The 19,098-nt window shown below is 47.0% G+C and overlaps 2 protein-coding genes across 4 annotated transcripts in view; one reads left to right on the forward strand and one right to left on the reverse strand.

The window, feature by feature from the left end:
- LOC103184446 (ceruloplasmin) overlaps positions 1–4,590 on the forward strand; it is a 20,370-nt gene extending 15,780 nt beyond the window's left edge. Inside the window, exons 16-19 of the mRNA XM_007902443.2 lie at positions 147–363; positions 1,782–1,921; positions 2,935–3,097; positions 4,303–4,590. Coding sequence (XP_007900634.1) covers positions 147–363; positions 1,782–1,921; positions 2,935–3,097; positions 4,303–4,355 — 573 coding nt within the window. The 3' untranslated portion in view covers positions 4,356–4,590. The remainder of the gene's footprint in view (positions 1–146; positions 364–1,781; positions 1,922–2,934; positions 3,098–4,302) is intronic.
- On the reverse strand, positions 4,242–18,998 carry hps3 (HPS3 biogenesis of lysosomal organelles complex 2 subunit 1). Of its 3 annotated transcripts, none has more exons than XM_007902441.2 (17): positions 18,529–18,998; positions 16,400–16,906; positions 15,574–15,769; positions 13,608–13,693; positions 12,824–13,001; positions 12,348–12,429; positions 11,479–11,630; positions 10,691–10,799; positions 10,240–10,421; positions 9,474–9,651; positions 8,825–9,055; positions 7,782–7,958; positions 6,818–7,012; positions 6,541–6,645; positions 6,210–6,416; positions 5,872–5,962; positions 4,242–5,382 (listed from the first exon to the last, which is right to left on the reverse strand). In XM_007902441.2, the coding sequence occupies exons 1-17, from the start codon at positions 18,746–18,748 to the stop codon at positions 5,255–5,257; spliced, it is 3,024 nt and encodes a 1,007-aa protein (XP_007900632.2). In that variant the 5' UTR covers positions 18,749–18,998; the 3' UTR covers positions 4,242–5,254. The 3 variants fall into 3 exon arrangements, with proteins under 3 accessions (XP_007900632.2, XP_042194923.1, XP_007900633.2); XM_042338989.1 differs by having other exon boundaries at positions 4,242–5,404; XM_007902442.2 differs by lacking the exons at positions 6,210–6,416; positions 6,541–6,645.
- Between the last annotated feature and the right edge of the window lie 100 nt (positions 18,999–19,098).

The raw sequence follows: 19,098 nt of genomic DNA on the forward strand, positions 1-19,098 counted from the left end.
GTAACAGCAACCATCATACGATCAAGGAAAGTCCTGAGAGTTCAGGCTGTTTCCTGGCTGAAGTAGAGTTACCTGGATCAGGATTGTTCTCCACATCTGTTAAATGTTAAATTGTCCAGTGCAATCATTGTCCTCCCCACCCACAGGATTTGTTCAGTGGTCTGATCGGAACTCTGGTCATCTGTCGGAAGAGCTTCTTGGGTCTGAGTAAAACCCACGACCTGCGGGAGTTTGCTCTCCTCTTCATGGTTTTCGATGAGAACGAGTCCTGGTACCTGGATCACAATATCCAGACTTACTGCGGCCAGCCGCGCCTAGTCAACACCGAGGACGAGGATTTTATAGAGAGCAACAAAATGCACGGTGAGTCCACATTCCTCATATTTCCCATCAGTGAGGGTGGGTCTCATGGGGGAGCGAAATGGGTCTGATCTTTCATCTGCACTTAACCATTATCTGAGAGTCATCACCATCAGGCTTTCTATTGATCCCATTCACTCAATGGGAAGGGATGTGTGCCCAAGCTGCGGACAGGAAGATAGTGGCAATGCTCACAAATTCTGAGCTATGTTGCCCATCGGGAGGCTCACAAGGAGTTCCAGATACCTAATATCCGCCTTGTGAAGGTTCAAACTAGCACTTGTTGGATGTCGAGCGACCAAAGGACTATCCTCCTTTGAGGGGAGGTAAGCAGGGTTTGGAACTGTACTAGGTAACATGCCTGGCAATCGAGCCACCCCTCTGGCAGTCTCGGTAGTCCGTTCCTGAGCCTGGTGGGTCCGCAGTATTCCAGGGCACTGCTGATGACAGTACAGCCCAGCCTAGCTCATTGGTAGGACTTGGAAGGATAGACCCGTCACTAGGGGCAGAGAATCCTCCCACTGTTAATCCTGCAAGCCAAAACCATAACAGGTAGGGTGGTCTTAGCTGGACAAGCAGCGATATCAATAGCAAGCAATGCGGTTTTAGCTGGTTAGACTCCAGCAGTTACCCCAACGCACCCTCTAGGGTATCCAAGCCTTGACTCTTGTCAACCTCCGCCTAGTACTTTCCAGAATTAGGTCAGCAGGATACGTCCCTCCAGGGAGAGTGCACACATTGAATTCCAACAATCTATCCCTGGAATTTCCAATCTATCTCTGGTAGGTGGGATGCATGGAAATCTCAGCTTGGTTGTATACTGTTAAGCATGTGATGGATACTCTAAGGTTGTGTGTCAGACACGAGGCTAACCAAAGAAAACATTGGCCCCATTAAGGAGCAGATTGTTACCATTGTCCTGGTAACGCATCCAGAGGGAAGGCTTCTGCTTAAGCATTTTAGATTACTCAGCCCCAAAGTGATAAAGTGATTGTGTAGAACAACAACTTGCATTTATCTCAAGGATAGTGTCTTGGAGCTTTGGAAGCCATGAGCAGACTAAAATGCCCCTTCCTTCACCTACATAAGTGTGTCCAAATATATCTGGCCTACCCCAAATAACCTGATTTAACCATTGGCCTCTGAAACCTTGAATCAGTTTCTTCACCAAATAGCTGTCTAATTTCCTCTTGAATCTAGTAGCCATTCTTCATCACTGACTGATCATCTTGACAGCAAGCTCCTCAGTTTGAGTTCAGCTCCACTTGTGAGATGGACCACGTCATTATCTTTAAGTTGAATAGTTTGCTTGTTTTCTTTCGGTCTCCAGTGGTAGTTTACTGTTTCATAAAAGGGTTCAGTTCATGTGTATAAATGTGTGAATGTGAGACTGATGATGACTGAGTGTTTTTCTTTTCCAGCTATAAATGGGAAATTGTATGGAAACTTGCATGGATTGGAAATGGTTGAAGGCGAGCGGGCGTTTTGGTATCTGATAGGAATGGGTAACGAAGTGGACATACATACTGCCCATTTCCATGGGCACAGCTTTGATTACAAGGTAACATTCTTGACAGTTAGCTGGTCGCTCTTGCTCCTTCCTATTTCTGTGACCTACTAACCCCATATCAACCTGTCCACTCCCTCCCCTCAGCAGGCTGTGGCCTGCTCCATATCCCCTGCCCAACCTGCTCCACCCTACCATCAGCAGTCAGGCCTTCAGCCTCTCTGCCCCACCCTTTGGAACTCTATCCCACGTTCCTTCTTCTCGCTCCCTCCTTCAAGACATGTCTCAAGACCCTCCTCTTCAACCGCGCCTTCAATCATCCTCCTTCCCTCCCTGAACTCCACCCTCCATGATCCTAACCCCCCTGCTCGGGTTCAAATCTCAGATTGTCCATCGCCTTGGGACGTCCTCCCGACGCGAAAGGTGCTCTACAAATCTAATTTGTATTGTATATTTACACTATTCCTATCCTTGTGCTCTCAGGATATCCAACCTCCCAGTGTGTACAGCCACTGTGTACTGACATTGTGTACAAATAGACTTGGGTAGTTTAGGTACTAATGGTTTGGTGAAAGGATTGGCTGCCAAAATCTGATACATAGTGGTGGAACAGGCTGCTTGGGCTGTTTCCTCCTTCTGTCCCCCTTTACATATGTCTCAAACGTGCTTGATGACCATAATGCTGGCCTTGAAAAGTTTGTACGTTCTTTGCTGGAGCAGAGACAGTGAAGGGATGAGACCTCCTTTGTGAAAGGTGGATTCTAAATGCTGTTGTTATTCATGGCAACGGTAGGGTGAAGAGAGAAACTAATCACCAGTGACGAGCAAAAAACATTGAGGAAAAATAGTACTAAACGGAACAAGAGCAAAGAATGGGAAGCAAGCACCATCAGAAATGATAGGGAGAGTACAGGGAATGGGATTAGAGCTCCAGTTGGGAGTGAGCACCAGCACGGACATGATGGGGAGAGAGCAGGGAATGAGATTATTCGCACACCCAGGCCCGATAGTTTCCATTCAAGGTATTGAGAGAGGTGCAGAGTAAATTCATTCACTTTTCAACACAGATGAAAGAAACCTACCGTGGAGATGTGTTTGATCTCTTTCCCGGAACCTTCCAGACCTTGGAAATGTATCCGCAACATATCGGCACGTGGCTTTTGCACTGTCATGTCGTAGACCACATAGAGGGTGGCATGGAGACAACCTACACTGTCCACAAGAAACCAGGTAAGTAGCCAGCCCGAGCACAGGCTCTGGAGCTGCCAGTGGGCATCTGTGTGAACATAGCAGCCAATTTGTAAACAGCAACATCCCACAAACAACAAGATTACATTTGTATACCTCCTTTCACGTCGGGAGGACGTCCCAAGGCGCTGGACAGAGTACAAGATTTCAGATCTGAGCTGGGGTTGGGGGGGGAGGGGCTGGCCGATGGCATGGTCGAAGAGGAGGGTCTTGAGGTGGGACTTGAAGGAGGCTAAGGAGGAGTGACTGGGGGATGGAATTCCAGAGGTTGGCGGCAGAGTGGCTGAAGGCTCTCTACCAATGATGGGGCGGGTGGGTCAGGGGACGTGGAGCAGGCCAGAGCCGGCTGAGCGGAGGGAACAGGCGGGTTGGTAGGGGGTTAGGAGGTCGCAGAGGTAGGGTGGGGCGAGGTCATGGAGGGCTTTGTATGTGAGGACCAGGATCTTGAACTGGATCCTCTGAAGGATAGAGAGCCAGTGGAGTCAGGCGAGATGGGGTCACGGAGTTTGGTGCGGGAGAGGACACAGGCTGCAGAGTTCTGGATTATCTGCAGCCTGTGGAGGGAGGAGTTGGGAAGGCCAATGAGGGCATTTGCATAGTCGAGCCTGGAGGTGATGAAGGCATGAAGAAGAGTTTCAGCGGCCTGAGGGGTGAGGTAGTGGCGGAATCGGGCGATGTTACGGAGGTGAGGGAAGGCATGGCATGAATGTGGGGGAGAAGACAATTGAGGGTTGAACAAGACACCCAGGTTCCTGACTGGCTTGGCGAGTTGAGTGTGAAACCATGGAGGTTGATGTTGCCAGAGCCTGAGGCGAGCTAATCAGGAAGGCCTCAACACTCTCTTCTCAATTCCAATAGTGCCAACAGAGATCATTAATGTCCACTTGAACAGGCAGATATCACCTCAGTTTAACATCTCATCTGAAGGTTGACAAATCTAACAATGCAGATTTCCCCAGCAATGCACTCGGGCCTCAACATGGATTATGAGCTGACTGACTGGACTCAGAATGTTACTGACTGAGAAACAATAAGCATTCTTCATAGCTGCTAAAGGAAGTACAGATGCTTTGTGAGAGACAGTGTGCTCCTCACTATACTGCAATTATATAATGCAACACCAATCTGAGGATAGTAACTTTATTGAGATTGAAAATCTGTCCCATATTTCTCTCTCTCCCATTCAGAAAAAAAAGGTATCTTTCATGGAATCAAGACTTTATTCGGATCTTCTGGTTAACAGCCACCATTGGCCGCTGAAAACATTGAGCGACAGCTAGTTACACTTAAAGACAAACATGTCCTTCAGATTCGATCATTGCAACTGTTTTGCAGAGGCTGTTGGGCAGGTAACACATGATAATGACTCAATAGATAAACAAAAAGAATGAACTCGCTTGTCTACTTGGCAATAAATTTATAATTGTGAGTCAAGTCTCAGTTCTGTAAAAAAAATTAAATATTTAATAAGCACAGTGGGATATTGAAGTTCAGCAATTTCATCCAAATCCTCGACTGATTTGAATTTTACAGCATTCTCATTCATATGATTTCAGTCAAGGGAGAGTGACGTTTAATTCCCATTGGCTAGGACCTGAGCTGGCAGACCTGGGACCTGTTTGGCCCACCATCAGACAAGACAGTTGACATTAGCATATTGCACAACACAGAGCGACGTCTGTCTCATTGAAACATAAACAGAATTAAGTACTGAGCAGAGAGATATGTTTAGCGTAGGAGTCAATGTAACAAAACAGAGCTCGTCAAAGCAGAAGAGCTGTGTGGGTGGAACATGACAAGATGCCTTGTTTCAGTGCATAATACCAGAGAAGAGCAGCACAGCACGCTGCGAACGAATCCCACTCCAGTGTGTAAGATCTTGAAGAAACAGAATTGGGTCCAACAAAGCACAACAGATGTCTTGAAGTAAACGTGATTTCATTGAATAAGCAATGCTGTGTAAGTGCTTGCAGCAGATTGATTGGATTTCAGTGTCACATTGCGCTGCGCAACAGACTTGAGTTGAATACACACTATCAGGCGAGTGACAGGATTCTGTTCAATCATTCTTGATTATCAGGAATTTCAAACATCTTGTCACAGGGCTCTGGATTTTCCTTACAAAACAGTTGCATCTCCTCAGATCACAGACACCTTCCTGCTACACTCCAGGAGATGGGGCAGGAAAAACATGGCTCGACCGTCATCTGGCAACAATGCCAGAAAATCCAAGGGCTGTAGTTCTGTGGCTACGATGGCCAGTGTTTCTACAGGAAACAAACAGAAAACCTGAGAGATGTCATTTGTCCCAAACCGTTTACATCACCATCAGAAATTAAGTTGTCTTAATTTGGCAGTTCATTAAAAAAAAGCTAGAATCCAAATTAAGACACGATTACTACTATCAACTGTCTTTAGAAGGGCTCAGTTACAAAACTCCCTGTTGGCCCTCATCTGGAGAAGGTTCCGTGGTTGAGGCAGCTGGGAAACCGCACTCCAGTATGAGAGGTAACTGTAGGAGTAGTCGAGGGGAAGTAGAGAGCTCCAGTGGGGGAGCGAGCACCAGCATAGACACGATGAGGAGAGAGCAGGGAATAGGATGAAAGGAGAGATCCAGTGGGAAAGCGAGAGCCAGCACAGAGACAACATGGAGAGACTGGAGAAATGGGGTTAGGGAGCTCATATATATATATATATATATATATATATACACATATATATAAAAAAGCACATTATATATATCTCTCTGAGAATACCTTTCAGTGAAGCAACGAGGACACTGTGGTGTTTCCCATCTCCTCTCGTCCTCCTGCACAGTTCAGGCAAAAGCTTTTTCCACCACAGAGGCTGGAGAAGCAAAAATAGGTCACTGGCATCAGCAGAATGAGGTCAGCCTCAGAAACAATCCCAATCCACAGACCCTGGCTACAAAAGAGCCGACTACAATCATGGTTACTGGGTTCTCAACACTTGTATTCGATACAGTGGTTTAATCAAGATATTACAAAGCTATTTTCTGCGTGAATTACCCTGAGCACAAGACTGTTGTGTAGGCAATTTGTGCCACCCGGTATGTAAAACATCTGATCCAAACCTGGTTTTGGTGCTGCATGTGACACCTGGCAAATGCAAGGACAGCCTGAGGACAGTGGTCGAGGAGCAGATCCACAGCACTGTCATAGAGCCCTAGGCGAGTCTGACACAGGGCACTGGTGCTGAGCCCAGGGCCATTGTCTTCAGGGAACTGGCGCAGGAGAGGAAGAACAGACTTCACATCAACTGAGGGGCCACACAACAGGGACTGTGGAGGAAGGAGAGATGATGTTATTTGTGGGGAATTGGGGAAGGGGGGAGGGCAGAGCAAGGGCCCTGGCTCTCTCACAAAGCCAAAATCCAAAAGCAAAACGCTGCAGATGAATACAAACCTGCAACTTCTGCAGATCCTCCGGGAAGCTTGGCGGGTGATCACTTGGTGCATTGATAAAATTGACCCAAGAGAAAATTGTACCAAAGTGAGAACACGAGCTGATCTGGGGGAATATCAACATGTGGAACATCTAAGCTAATTGGTTCAGTACAATTGAGCTCCCCGTCCCCACATCCTTCCTGCCACCGCCTCACCCCCATCCCCCGGCACAATTCCCTGCCCCCCCACCCCCACCACCCCTGTGCCCCACCATGCCTGCGCCGCTAGTGCACTACCAGGTCCTCCAATGTTCTGAGTGGCTTGCGCTCAGGCTCCAGCCTGGCGGCCGTTCTACGGACATACACCGACACCAGCTTTCCCAGCAGCCTCTGCACCAGCTCCTCCTCGTTGCCAGCAACCAACATGGCCTCCCAGAAATCAACCAACAGCTGCGGCTCCACAGGCTCTTCACCCTCCTCCTTACAGATCTCCTAAAGAGGCACAATTAGCATCAGCCTCACTCAGACAGTCAGCCTCTGCGTGACAAAGAGCACGTGTTTTAGCAGTAATGGGCATTGAGACAGTGGCTGACATTCCAGACACATCACATGCTGCTAGATTCCTGGAATGGAATGTCTGGGAATGCTGCCAACATGTGTGAAGCCAGCAGCCTTACAAGAGGCTCAAGGTCTGTAAAGCCAGAAGCTCAGAGTTGGGTGTTGGGAAGTTAGAATGCTGAGTTTTCACCTCAAATCCTGTTCACATTGACTTCAGTACCTGTAAGGTTACTTGACTGAGGTGATGGACTGTTGTAAGTTTAGATAAGAATGGTAAACCACAACTACTGACATCAAAGATCAGCAATAAATCCCTTAATTGAATTCACTGAAAAGCTGCCCTCTGCATTCAGACTTTTCTCAAGGCTGTATGCAGTGGAGGTTCTGACCTCAGAGCCCAACACGAGCAGCTACCCGCCTGCCACTCTTCCTGCTTCAAAATCCTCTTAAAAATCCCCCACTTTGACATTTACACTTTCAAACTCCCTTCCCACTCTGTGATCCGTGAAAACAGATGGATACTTGGAAAAGGAAAAAAAATGCAGGGGTATGGGGTAAGGGCAGGGGAGAGGGGCTGGTTGGGTAGCTCTTCCAAGGAGTTGGCACAGGCACGATGGGCCAAATGGTCTCCTTCTGTGTTGTAATATTCTATGAACCCCATTATCACTGAGAGGCCCTGGAAGTACACATTGTGGTAACTGACCCGAAAGAACAAATCCGCTTCTTCAAGCTGAAGCTTTTTGCTGTCTAGAAGAGCCACAAAGGCAGTGATGAGCAGACCAGGCTGGGTTTTCTCCAGGTGCCGGGCCAGCTCTGTGGCCACAATGCCGCCACACAGCAAGAGCATTGGTTCATCCACAAAACCCAAAACCAACTTCATCTGGAGGAGAGGCAGTGTTAGGTTAGAGGGCGAAAAAGCTCTCCACTAAATGATACATCTTAACCCCAATCTTAGAACATCACACATATAGCATACAGAGCTAGCAACAGAGAAAAGAGGTGAAAAGGCCCTTTGATTTTTTTTAAATACAAAGGTATTACGATATGAATACTTTACTTCAATTTTCTTTGGGTTAACTGCCTCTCTGCCACACACATGCCTTCAGCATGGTGGGAGGACCTTTACAGGACAGCTTGTGACAGGGTAACCACCTTGATATTCAAGGTCCAAATCAGGCTGACGCAGGTCCTATGCGAGGGGCTTTGACAATTAGACATGTCGTCGTAAAACCAACTCCGTCTCCTGATGCTCAGTAACTGCTTAGTGTTGGCCTGAGCCCTACCTGCAGCTGCTCCTTCTGAACAGATTGCTCTTTGTCTCTTCCCACAGAGCAAAAGTTCACTACAACCCCAGGTATCAATAAAAATCAACAAATGGGACCAATGCCCTTTTATCTTCCAATCAGTACCTTCAAGGACCCAACTCGAGGAGACAGCATAATATCATCTGCAAACATTTCACAAATGGTTTTTGAAGTGGGCAATATAAAAGAACATTGGATAAACATTAACCAACTACAACTGTGCTCTACCTCAGTGCTACAATGTTTACACATGGATCCCAGCAACCCACAGTGGCAATCAGGAAAGTCATTTTAGGATATTGCTGGATTGGTAAATTGAGAGCCATATTCATCCACAAATACACAGTAACTAGAACTTGCAGTAAATTCTAGAAAGCATTCTGAGCTGGCCTCCTGGTGTGAAAGACACAATATCAAATGCAACGATTATTATTATATCTACCTCAGTGTATCTTTCCATCTGCGTGTTGTACTGTTGCAGGTCCTGCAATCTCAATGCAAAGGAGGCTTTGGTGAGCATTACCAGTGGTGACGGGCTGACCATGGACAGTCTCTCTAGATGGTCCCAGGCTGTTCTGAGGCAGATGTTTCCCATGCATGGGCTACACAGGGCGTGGGGGATGTATGTGGGTTCAGCCACCTTGAACACATGCAGCACCTGGTTTGCCATTTCCTAGAGTTTTAGACAAAAATGAAATTAATAAATAACCCTTGCATTTGATATAGCGCCTTATCAAGTCGTTCAGATGTCTTAAAGCGCTTCACAGAATATACTGTAAAGTGAATTGACTATATTCTGTAGACCCCTTTTCATATCAGGAGGATATCCCAAGGTGCTCAGCAATACTGGCTGAAAGTAGAGGCTGAGAGGGGGAGGGGAGGAATGACCAGTTAGGCCTCGAGATGGCTTGAGGATTGAGACAGGATAACATGACAAGGACCCGAACCACATAAAATTGTAGAAGGCAACACTGGCTGAAATCGACAAAACCCAACCAAAACGGCCAGGTGGTGCCAGGCTTTAAAGTCTCATCTCTTCAGCCACATTCACAATGAAAGTAAACAATTGGAATAGGTCCGACAGTGCTCACCTCACTCAACAGGTCTTGTCCCTCATGGCAGATGCAATGCTTCAAGTAGTAAATAAATCCTTTGCCAAATTTCTGAGACTTATTCTCCCACGAGAATCGAGTGCTGATGATGTCACTCAGTGGCAGGCCAGACATCTGGTAGTAGGGCAGGGCCAAGTGGAAGTCATCCATGTCAAGCCTGTTCCAAAGAAAAGGTTAGATGATATCAACACCTCCAGAAACATGATGGCCAATTTGTCTGACCTCGGGCTGGCTCGAGCAAGACAGCACTGAGGTCAAGGCTGGAGAGCTCACTTCAATCAGCCTCACATCCACACCTCTGGGTCAGGAGGTTGTGGGCTCAAGCCTCACACCAGAGATCACTGTTGGGGGTGGCACCCTAGCACAGTGCTGTGGGGAGGGGTGCTGCGTGGGAGGTTCTGTATCCAGGGACCTTAGATATAATAAAATACCCATCCGTAAATTCAGTGTCTCCCAAGATCCCTAAAAGCAATAAGGGAGCAGGATGAAAGGAAAGTATTTCTTTAACCAGACACTGGATTCATTTTTAAAAAAAGTTTCATGCTGTGATGGGAATAGTGGGGGGGGGGGGGGGGAGATTCTGGAAGCATGGCAATCAAATGGGCTGAAATGACTTTTTTATTGGAACCTCTGATGACTTGTGTAAGGCTCAATACCCAGAGTGGGACGGGGAGTGCCCTCAATCGTCAGTAAATAAATCAGCTCAATGTAACCACAGCACAAGGCAGGACAGGAATACACGCACCGGCTGTAGCAGTCTCCCATTTGCAAACAGCTCTCTTTGAAAGCAGACAGCACATCCTCTCTCTTGTCTGGGTCACATGGGCTAGGTTCCAGCAGCGCTGCTTTCAGCAGCAAGTGGGCCTCGCTCAGTAGATGCACGTAGCTCTGGGGACTGCAGGCTTCATAGCTCTTACTGTATTCCACCTGCAGGCATTGCACACACCACACGTTAGTCCCACCCAATGCCATCCATTACACAGTGTGAACACACACACACAGTTAATGCAAGCACATGCACACATACAAAGGTTAAACTGTGAGCACACGCACATATGCACAAATTAAACTGCAAGCACATGCACACAATTAGTTTGAACAGACACGCATGCCTACCATTACATTTGCACATATCCATCACATCAAGTCTACAAACGTAGCACTATTGCAGTGTGCGTAAATATGCACATACTCACCATCTCCCTGCACAACTGAATCGTCGGAATGATCTGCAGACAATATAAATTCCACCCTGGTTGGTTAGTAACCGGTGCTCTCTTCTTACTAGCCTTGGGTTTATGAAGCCTGAAACAAAGATCAAACAGGAATTTCATTCTGACAAAATCATTCACATCTTTGCATCAATTGAAAATTAGAATGAAGCTAAGCCAGACAAGCAGACAATTAAATGTACTCTTTGCAGTAAGATGTATTAATGTTCAAGAGGGTGAGGAAAATGTAAAATTCTCTGTCACAAGCTATAGACAAGGCAAATTTCATACATTTCAAAAGGGAACAGGACAGATGCTTGAAGAAAAAAATAAATCCAGAACAAAACTTTAGTTACATCACGACAGCAGAATAGGATCCAGGTTTAGATATACAAAAGGGCAATTTCAGGACATACACCAGGAAGTATTACTTTACTTGGAGGATAATTAATGACTGGAACAGATTACCAGGATGGGTGGTTACTGGACCCAATTTAAGAAACTGTTTGATATTTTGATAGGAAAAGTAGAGTTGGTGTTCGGGCAATATGAGATCTAACAGGGCCATCTTCATCCAAACCAGTTGTGTGATCTTGTGAGGCCCATCTTAATGTTAGTCATTTCATGGGGCTAATTCCCTTTTATTAAGAATGTCAGCCATGACTGTGAGCTCAAAGTCCCAGCTTGGGGATTGAAGACACAATCTTAACCAGGCGCCAAGAGGAAGGCTATTTGATGGACAAGATGCCTCGAGTTGACGCACACACACTTACGACAGCTTCTTTGATCCACGTTCTTCAACACTGACTTCAGCTTCAGCTCTGGTCAGCAGGATGAGATGGTTTCTGGAGTGACATGCAGCTTGCAGCCCAATGAAGAGCTGCATGCGCAGAGCGCATACTTGCATGAAAAAGGCTGGACAAGCCTAACCAGAGAAACACACAAGCACAAGGAAAGATTAGCACCAGGACGCACCATGAGGAATGTGGACTGCTGCCCGCCTCCACTGTACTATGATACAGATGATCAGAGCCACAATTCAATCGATTCTGACAAATGGTGAATGTTAATAGAGGTAATCCATGGATCAGGCCACTGATATGAGAGGAAAAAGAAGTGAATGGGATACTTGGGGGCTGAGTATACTTATTTTGATAGTGCCTCCAGCTGAAGATTTTACTGTGCCCTCATGTGGTAGATCATGGTACTATCCAATGTGTATGAAACATAAGGACACACAATCAAGGATGACTTTACCGGCCTCAGACAATAAAAGCAGCTCGTCACCATCCAGCCCAGAGTGTATGTGGGCGCATTTATAACTGCAGCATCAAACCTGGGGCTTGTTTGGGTCTCCTTGGCGACCCATTCTCCACTCAATCTCATCGGGGAGACCTTGCTGGGGACTATTTACTCTGAATCCGGAAGTCATTTTTTTCTGCAGTTCATAAAAAGAAACTGGCTTTCAAATCATACTGAAGATTTATCCATTTTGAAAGTGTGAGAGAGACAATTACCTTTTGCCCGTTCCATCCACAAAATATGCATTCAATCCACTTTACAGTATATTCTGTGAAGCGCTTTGAGACGTCTTGAAGACGTGATAAGGCGCTTTATCAAATGCAAGAATCATCATCATCACCTTGTTATTTGTGTCCATCTCCGGATCCTCATCCCGGGCAGCTACTGCACTGCACCTGACTGTGTAACACTGCAAGTCATTCCTGCCAGCCATTCCGAAGCCAGGTGGGGGGGGGCGAGGGAGAGAAAGAATATTCCATTAGTAAGGTCAATCTCCCTTGTTGATGTTGTTTCAATTAAGTGTCCAAATGAACCAGCCTAATCCTGTACACAGGGGATTCGGTTCAAGGGAATGGAGGGCAGGGGAGGCTACGGGTAAGAGGGTGACCGAAGGCGTGGTCGAAGAGGAGGGTCTTGAGATGTTCCTTGAAGGAGGCAAGGCAAAGGGACTGTGAGATGGAGTTCCAAAGGGTGGGTGGGCAGAGAGGATAAAGGCCTCTGATAAAGGCCTCACCAATGATGCGGCAGACCTGGTGGGGGATTTTTTTAAAAAAAACTAAATATAAGATTAACCCACTCGGAGTCCGCATTGTGTACCTGGTGATGACGTGCAGGAACTGGGAGCTGAGAACTGCTTGCTTCGCTTTCTCTGGATATTGATAGGTCGAGAGCAGCTGCACCATCTTTCCTACGCTATACAAGTAGCCCACATGTGGCATCGAGAAGAAACAGAAGAGGCTGAGTATCTCCTTCTCCTCACTCCCTGGCGGACATCCTAGCCGGGGTGGTGGTGGGGGGGGAAAGGAAGAGATTGCAAAATAAGATTGGAGAAAAAGCCCACAGGTTTCTAAACAAAAAGTAAAATCAAAAAGAAAAAAAAGTTGTGCTAAATGTTTTGTTGAGCAGAAAAATAATTGATCTGAGAATGTTTAATCTGTATATTTCAATAGAGATATAAATTTAACCAATACATTAATATGCACAGGGCTGCCTCCCTCCCCCATGAGAATGCGGAACGTTTAACCACATATGGCTTTTGATGGCAGACTGCATAGCAATTTTTAAAGGGAAATAAACAATGAACAGGATGAGGGAGGAAGATGTGTAGCCTAAATTTCCTCCCCAAATCACCTCAAAATGGGACCATTGTGACCCACAGAAAGTGTTGCTCGATTATTGAAATTCTACAGACAGACCTGTTGAGGATGTTTGTTCACTGACTGCACTGAGCTGGGAGGTGAATACCCAACACACCAGGTTATGGGATTAGACAATGCGTTTGGCTTTAGGAACCCCAGAGTTTGGATGGATTGGGCCTGGGGAAAAGCCGAGGGTTACTGTCTGAACATGGGCTCTGTAAATGTCTTGAATGTTTTCTGACCTGTTGTGTACATGGGCAAGAGCTGGAGAGAATGCAGAGCAGTTTCCTCAATGGAGTAAATATGGGAGAGATCTGGAGCAAAACGCCTGGAGAGAGAAAAAAGTTCACTTTTCAAAAACTACACAGCTATTAAGTTTAAATTTAGTGTGACCAATGAATGTGATAACAATAATAATCCTTGTATTTGATGTAGCGCCTTGTCATGTTGTCGAGACTTCTAAAAGTGCTTCACAAGATTTATTGTAAAGTGTATTTTGTGGGCAAATCACAGCAGTCAGTTTGAGCACAGCAGTGTCCCACAAACAGCCGGGGAGCGAATGATCAATTTGATTTGGGGGATTAGTTGGCCACGACACTGGGAGAATTTCCCTTCTCTTTTAGTGCTATGGGATCTTTAACATTCACCTGAACAGGTATATGGGACCTCGGTTTAATGTCTCATCCAAATGATGGCATCTCCGATAATGAAACACACCCTCAGCACTACATTGGGGTGTCATCTTAGGTGATGCGATTCCAACGACTAAGACACTGGCTGTTTTTCCCTTCCCTAACACTGGAAAGTCCAGGGCCAATTTCACCAGCCTGGTCAACCCTAGTTGCCAGAAAACTCAGCAAGGGTTGAGATCCTGGTTTGTAAGCTGCAGCTCTACCCACTATACCATCAGAGATGTCCCCATGTTATATTTAAATGTTTACAATGGGTTCAGTGTGGCAAAATGAGGTAGGGAGGTGAATCTGGGGAAATTCCGTTACCAGACAGTCATGGTAAATAGTACACAGTAGAAGCTTGGAAACAGGAAGTAGGTGAAGGAAGGAAATCAAGAGAACGCAAACTGTCAGAACATAAAAAGATCATTTTTTGATTTGATACTGATCAACATCAAAATATGAACCAAATTTAATCCAAGAATCAAATATCTCAAAAAGTCCCCAAAAATTGGATGGAGGATTGAAGCAATTATAACTTTCATTTACATATCACCTCTAATAACATCTCCAGGAGCTTCACAGAGAAGTTGGGAGCAGCAAGCAGAGAGGAGAGGATGTTAGTGTTGACCAAATGCACAGTCAGAGAAAGGATAAGACGGGTTGCACTGCCTTATTTTAATGCACCAGATCACAGTGAGCTACTGTGGAAGTCCCACTGGAAAATAATCGATGGAAGGTGTCACTGATCATTTCAAAAATCAGCTTCTTCTCTCTGCTCAGAGGCTTCAATCACTGAGAATCATTGGTAGCCTGAGGTCATATCAAGAACAGACAGAGGCTTTGCCTTAAAACCACCCAGTAATGGTGTACCCAGGGACCCTGGTGACGATGCCATCACAATGCTGAGATCAGGAGAATAACACATGCCGCACATCACGTCTCATTGAACTGAAACTGCTTAAAATGTCAGATTGTGCAGAACAACGTACATTCATTTATGTGGCTTCAAATCCTACTCCAGGACTTGGAATTGCACAGTCTAAACTGACACTCCAACTGGGGGAGCACTGCATTGTCAAGAGATGCTGTCCTTCAGTTGAGATGTTAAACGAGGTTCCCATTTGCCTGTTCTGGTGGATGTTAAAGATCCCGAAGTGATATTCAAAAAGAGAAGGGAGTTTCTCTCTCGCGATGTCTTGGCCAAAAATCCCTAAAATAAAATTAGTCACTCACTCTACAGCTGTTCGTGGGGCATTGCTGTGCGCATTTCATCCACAAAATAGTCAATCCTTTAGTTTACAGTAAATCCTATGAATCGATTTGAGACGTCTCGACTACATGATAAGGTACCATGCCAAATGCAAGGATTATTATCATGTAGTATCGTTCACATCTCGGAGCGCTTCACAAAATGGATAATAATCTTAAGAACTATTGTGAACCATGTAGAGGTCAGGCTTTGGAAGACGATAAATGAAACAGACTTTCCCAGGAGTTTATAGTTACAGAGAGCCCACACTGAACCCTAGGTTACCTGTACAGGATCTGGCGTACGTGCAAACAGTTCCGCAGATCAGTCCTCAGGCCCTGCACACTCGTCCACTCCAAGAGGGTTGAGACTCCAGACGCGCATGTGTCTTCATCCAGCAACTCCAACGGACTCTGAAACAGCACAAACTCCTCGGAGCCATCTCTTGGACCAACAGATGGAGAATCTTCAATCTTGCTCTCTAGATGAGGCGTGGACAAGAAGGGTGAAAATGATTGGCACTTAAATAATATTTCCTAAGAAAAACTGGATGATCACACCGACATCCCCACATTGTTTACACCTTGGGTCAGGGTCAATGGCGGGGAAATGTCATCACTCCTGAAACTAGTGTCCAGGTAAATATCAGGGGTGGGACAGGAATAGGTTATGTATGGGGGAGCGGGGGAAGTGAGAGGGCTCATGAAGATAAACACGAGTGTGGACTGGCTGATTGAATATTCACTTACAGCAAAACCAATGCAGTTCCACCATCCAAAAAATCCCACCGATCCCAAGCTTCACTGTCTATCTCACTTGTGCCAAACTTTGGTGCTGAACATGCAGTCAGAACCTTGGTTTAACAACTCATCCAAAGGACCTCAACCTCTGGCAATGCTGCACACCACTACCTCACTGGAGACAGTCTAGAGTAGATTGTGATCTCAGAGTCCCATAAACTTCTGACCCAGAGGCAAGAGAGTTGCAGACTGAGCAAATAACATTAACTGTTTTATATTGCAGATTGTTGCATTTTCCTTCAAACTGTAATTCGATGGGAGTAGGTCATGTTACCGCACACAAGCAAAAATGAAGAGTTTCAGGTACCAACCTTCTGCGGATTTGCCTTCCCCAGGGTCAGCAACCTCTCTCATTTTCTGTGCTCTGTCCTGGTCACCAGCTTCTCCCGGTTGGGAAGGCTCCAACATTAGTACCAGTACCTCCAAGTCAGTTGTCACAGCCACACAGCCATCGCACAGAGACACACTCAGTGGGTTTAAACTAAAATGCAGGATTAGAACGCGTTCAAAATCCAGGAGTGGTGGGTGACCGTCTAGGATCTGTTTCTTCAAGTGAAACAACACCACTTTGTTCCAACACCCAACAATCAGATCCCCTTTGACAGGGCAACAGGAAAGGCATGTCGGCGGGTCTGCCAGAGGCATTTCCACAATCTCCATTTGATCTTTCGGAGCACCTTGAAACGGACCGTCCAGAATGTGTCCTACCATCCGCACACCCACTCGACAATCTCTCCCAGCCTCGCATCGTCGCCAATTCAAATAGGCTCGCAGGTACAGGATGCCACTTCTCTCCTCGATTGTTGCAAGGTAGTCACCTGTACAGAAATAGGTCACCAAACACACAGAAATGGATCATCCCCGAAGCACAGAATTAACAATAACCCACAAAAGTAATGCAGCACCTTTCCCGCTTGGATGTCTCAAAGCGCTCGACAGGATTCTCTGCAAAGTGGAATGACTGTGTAATTTCTGGGCAAACACAGCGGCCAATTTGCCCAACGATGTCTCGGGGGATTGTCGGCCAGGACACCGGGAGAGGCAGACTAGACTCCCTCTGCTTTTCGGATAACACTGCCGCCCGGACCTTTAACATCCACCCGAACAGGCAAGTCGAGCCTCGGCAGAGGTGGTTGGCGGAGCAGGATGCACACGGCCCACTGATCCACAGCAACAAATTACAATTTGTGTTATCCGGAGGACGCCCCGAGGCACTGCACAGCACTCAACAACAACAACAACAACATTTCATTTAATAGAGCGCCTTTCACGTCGGGAGGACATCCCAAGGCGCTGGTCAGTTGGGTCGGGACCCGAGCTGGTGGTTGGGATCAGGAGTGTGTGTGTGTGTGTGTGGGAGGGGGTGAAGTATGACTTGTTGTTGTTGTTGTGTGTGTGTGTGAGGGGTGAAGTATGACTTGTTGTTGTTGTGTGTGTGTGTGGGAGGGGGTGAAGTATGACTTGTTGTTGTTGCTGTGTGTGTGGGGGGAGGGGGTGAAGTATGACTTGTTGTTGTTGTGTGTGTGTGGGAGGGGGTGAAGTATGACTTGTTGTTGTTGTTGTGTGTGGGGGGGGTGAAGTATGACTTGTTGTTGTTGCTGTGTGTGTGGGGGGAGGGGGTGAAGTATGACTTGTTGTTGTTGTGTGTGTGTGTGGGAGGGGGTGAAGTATGACTTGTTGTTGTTGTGTGTGTGTGTGGGGGGGGAAGTGAAGTATGACTTGTTGTTGTTGTGTGTGTGTGGGGGGGGTGTGAAGTATGACTTGTTGTTGTTGTTGTGTGTGTGTGGGGGGGGTGTGAAGTATGACTTGTTGTTGTTGTTGGTGTGTGTGTGGGGGGGGTGAAGTATGACTTGTTGTTGTTGTGTATGTGTGTGGGGGGGGGGGTGAAGTACGACTTGTTGTTGTTGTTGTTGTTGTGTGTGTGTGTGGGGGGAGTGAAGTATGACTTGTTGTTGTTGTGTGTGTGTGGGGAGGGGGTGAAGTATGACGTGTTGTTGTTTTTGTGTGTGTGTGGGGAGGGGAGTGAAGTATGACTTGTTGTTGTTGTTGTTGTTGTTGTGTGTGTGGGGGAGTGAAGTATGACTTGTTGTTGTTGTGTGTGTGTGGGGGAGGGGGTGAAGTATGACTTGTTGTTGTTGTTGTTGTTGTGTATGTGTGTGGGGGGGTGAAGTATGACTTGTTGTTGTTGTTGTTGTTGTGTATGTGTGTGTGGGGGAGTGAAGTATGACTTGTTGTTGTGTATGTGTGTGTGTGGGGGGGGGTGAAGTATGACTTGTTGTTGTTGTTGTTGTTGTGTATGTGTGTGGGGGGGGGTGAAGTATGACTTGTTGTTGTTGTTGTTGTGTATGTGTGTGGGGGGGGGGTGAAGTATGACTTGTTGTTGTTGTTGTTGTGTATGTGTGTGTGGGGGGGGTGAAGTATGACGTGTTGTTGTTGTTACCTGTTTGGCTGTAGGCCAGGCCCTGCACGGTGCCCAGGGTGCTGAAGGTACAGAGCGGCTCGCAGCCCCCCTGGCGGCTCACGCTGAACGCCTGCACCCTGCCGGCCCCCGCGCACAGCACGAACAGCGTGTCCCGCCCGCAGCACACCGCCGCCGGCTCCTGCGCGACGCCCACAATCTGCTGCGAGGAGAAGGGGTGACAGTTGTACACTCGCACCATGATCGCCCCGCCGGCCCCCGGGCCTCCGGCTCACATCGGCTCGCGCTCAACCGGCCGCCACTCGCGCTCTTCTCGTGTCTCCCATTAACACGGGCGGTGTTTAATCACAGCCCCTTCACTGCTCCCATTGGTACAGATGCCCAAGTACAATACTGACAGGACCCGGAGGCGTATCAACCCACGGAGCTGATGTACATGTACAACATGTCTGTTTGGGTGCACTGGCCCAGCTGAACCTCCGCCCCCCCCACCACCAGAGCAAGGGCGCATCTCGATAGGTTGGCACCCCCGTCAATCACCGTGGGGCTACCCAATGGAAGGAAGGCATTGGTCGCCCCCGCCCCTCTGCT

This window comes from Callorhinchus milii, unplaced genomic scaffold (genome assembly GCF_018977255.1).
Source record: "Callorhinchus milii isolate IMCB2004 unplaced genomic scaffold, IMCB_Cmil_1.0 Scaffold11, whole genome shotgun sequence".
Classification (NCBI taxonomy): Eukaryota; Metazoa; Chordata; class Chondrichthyes; order Chimaeriformes; family Callorhinchidae; genus Callorhinchus; species Callorhinchus milii.

Bases quoted from the DNA above. Each gene is read 5' to 3' on its own strand.
- hps3 (XM_007902441.2), bottom strand. From the start codon at position 18,748: ATGGTGCGAGTGTACAACTGTCACCCCTTCTCCTCGCAGCAGATTGTG. The intron at 10,800-11,478 runs GTAAGTGTGTGT...TCTTTGTTTCAG, and splicing joins CGTGGATCAAAGAAGCTGTC to GCTTCATAAACCCAAGGCTA. The intron at 7,959-8,824 runs GTAGATATAATA...CCTCTCCTCCAG, and splicing joins AGATGGAAAGATACACTGAG to ATGAAGTTGGTTTTGGGTTT.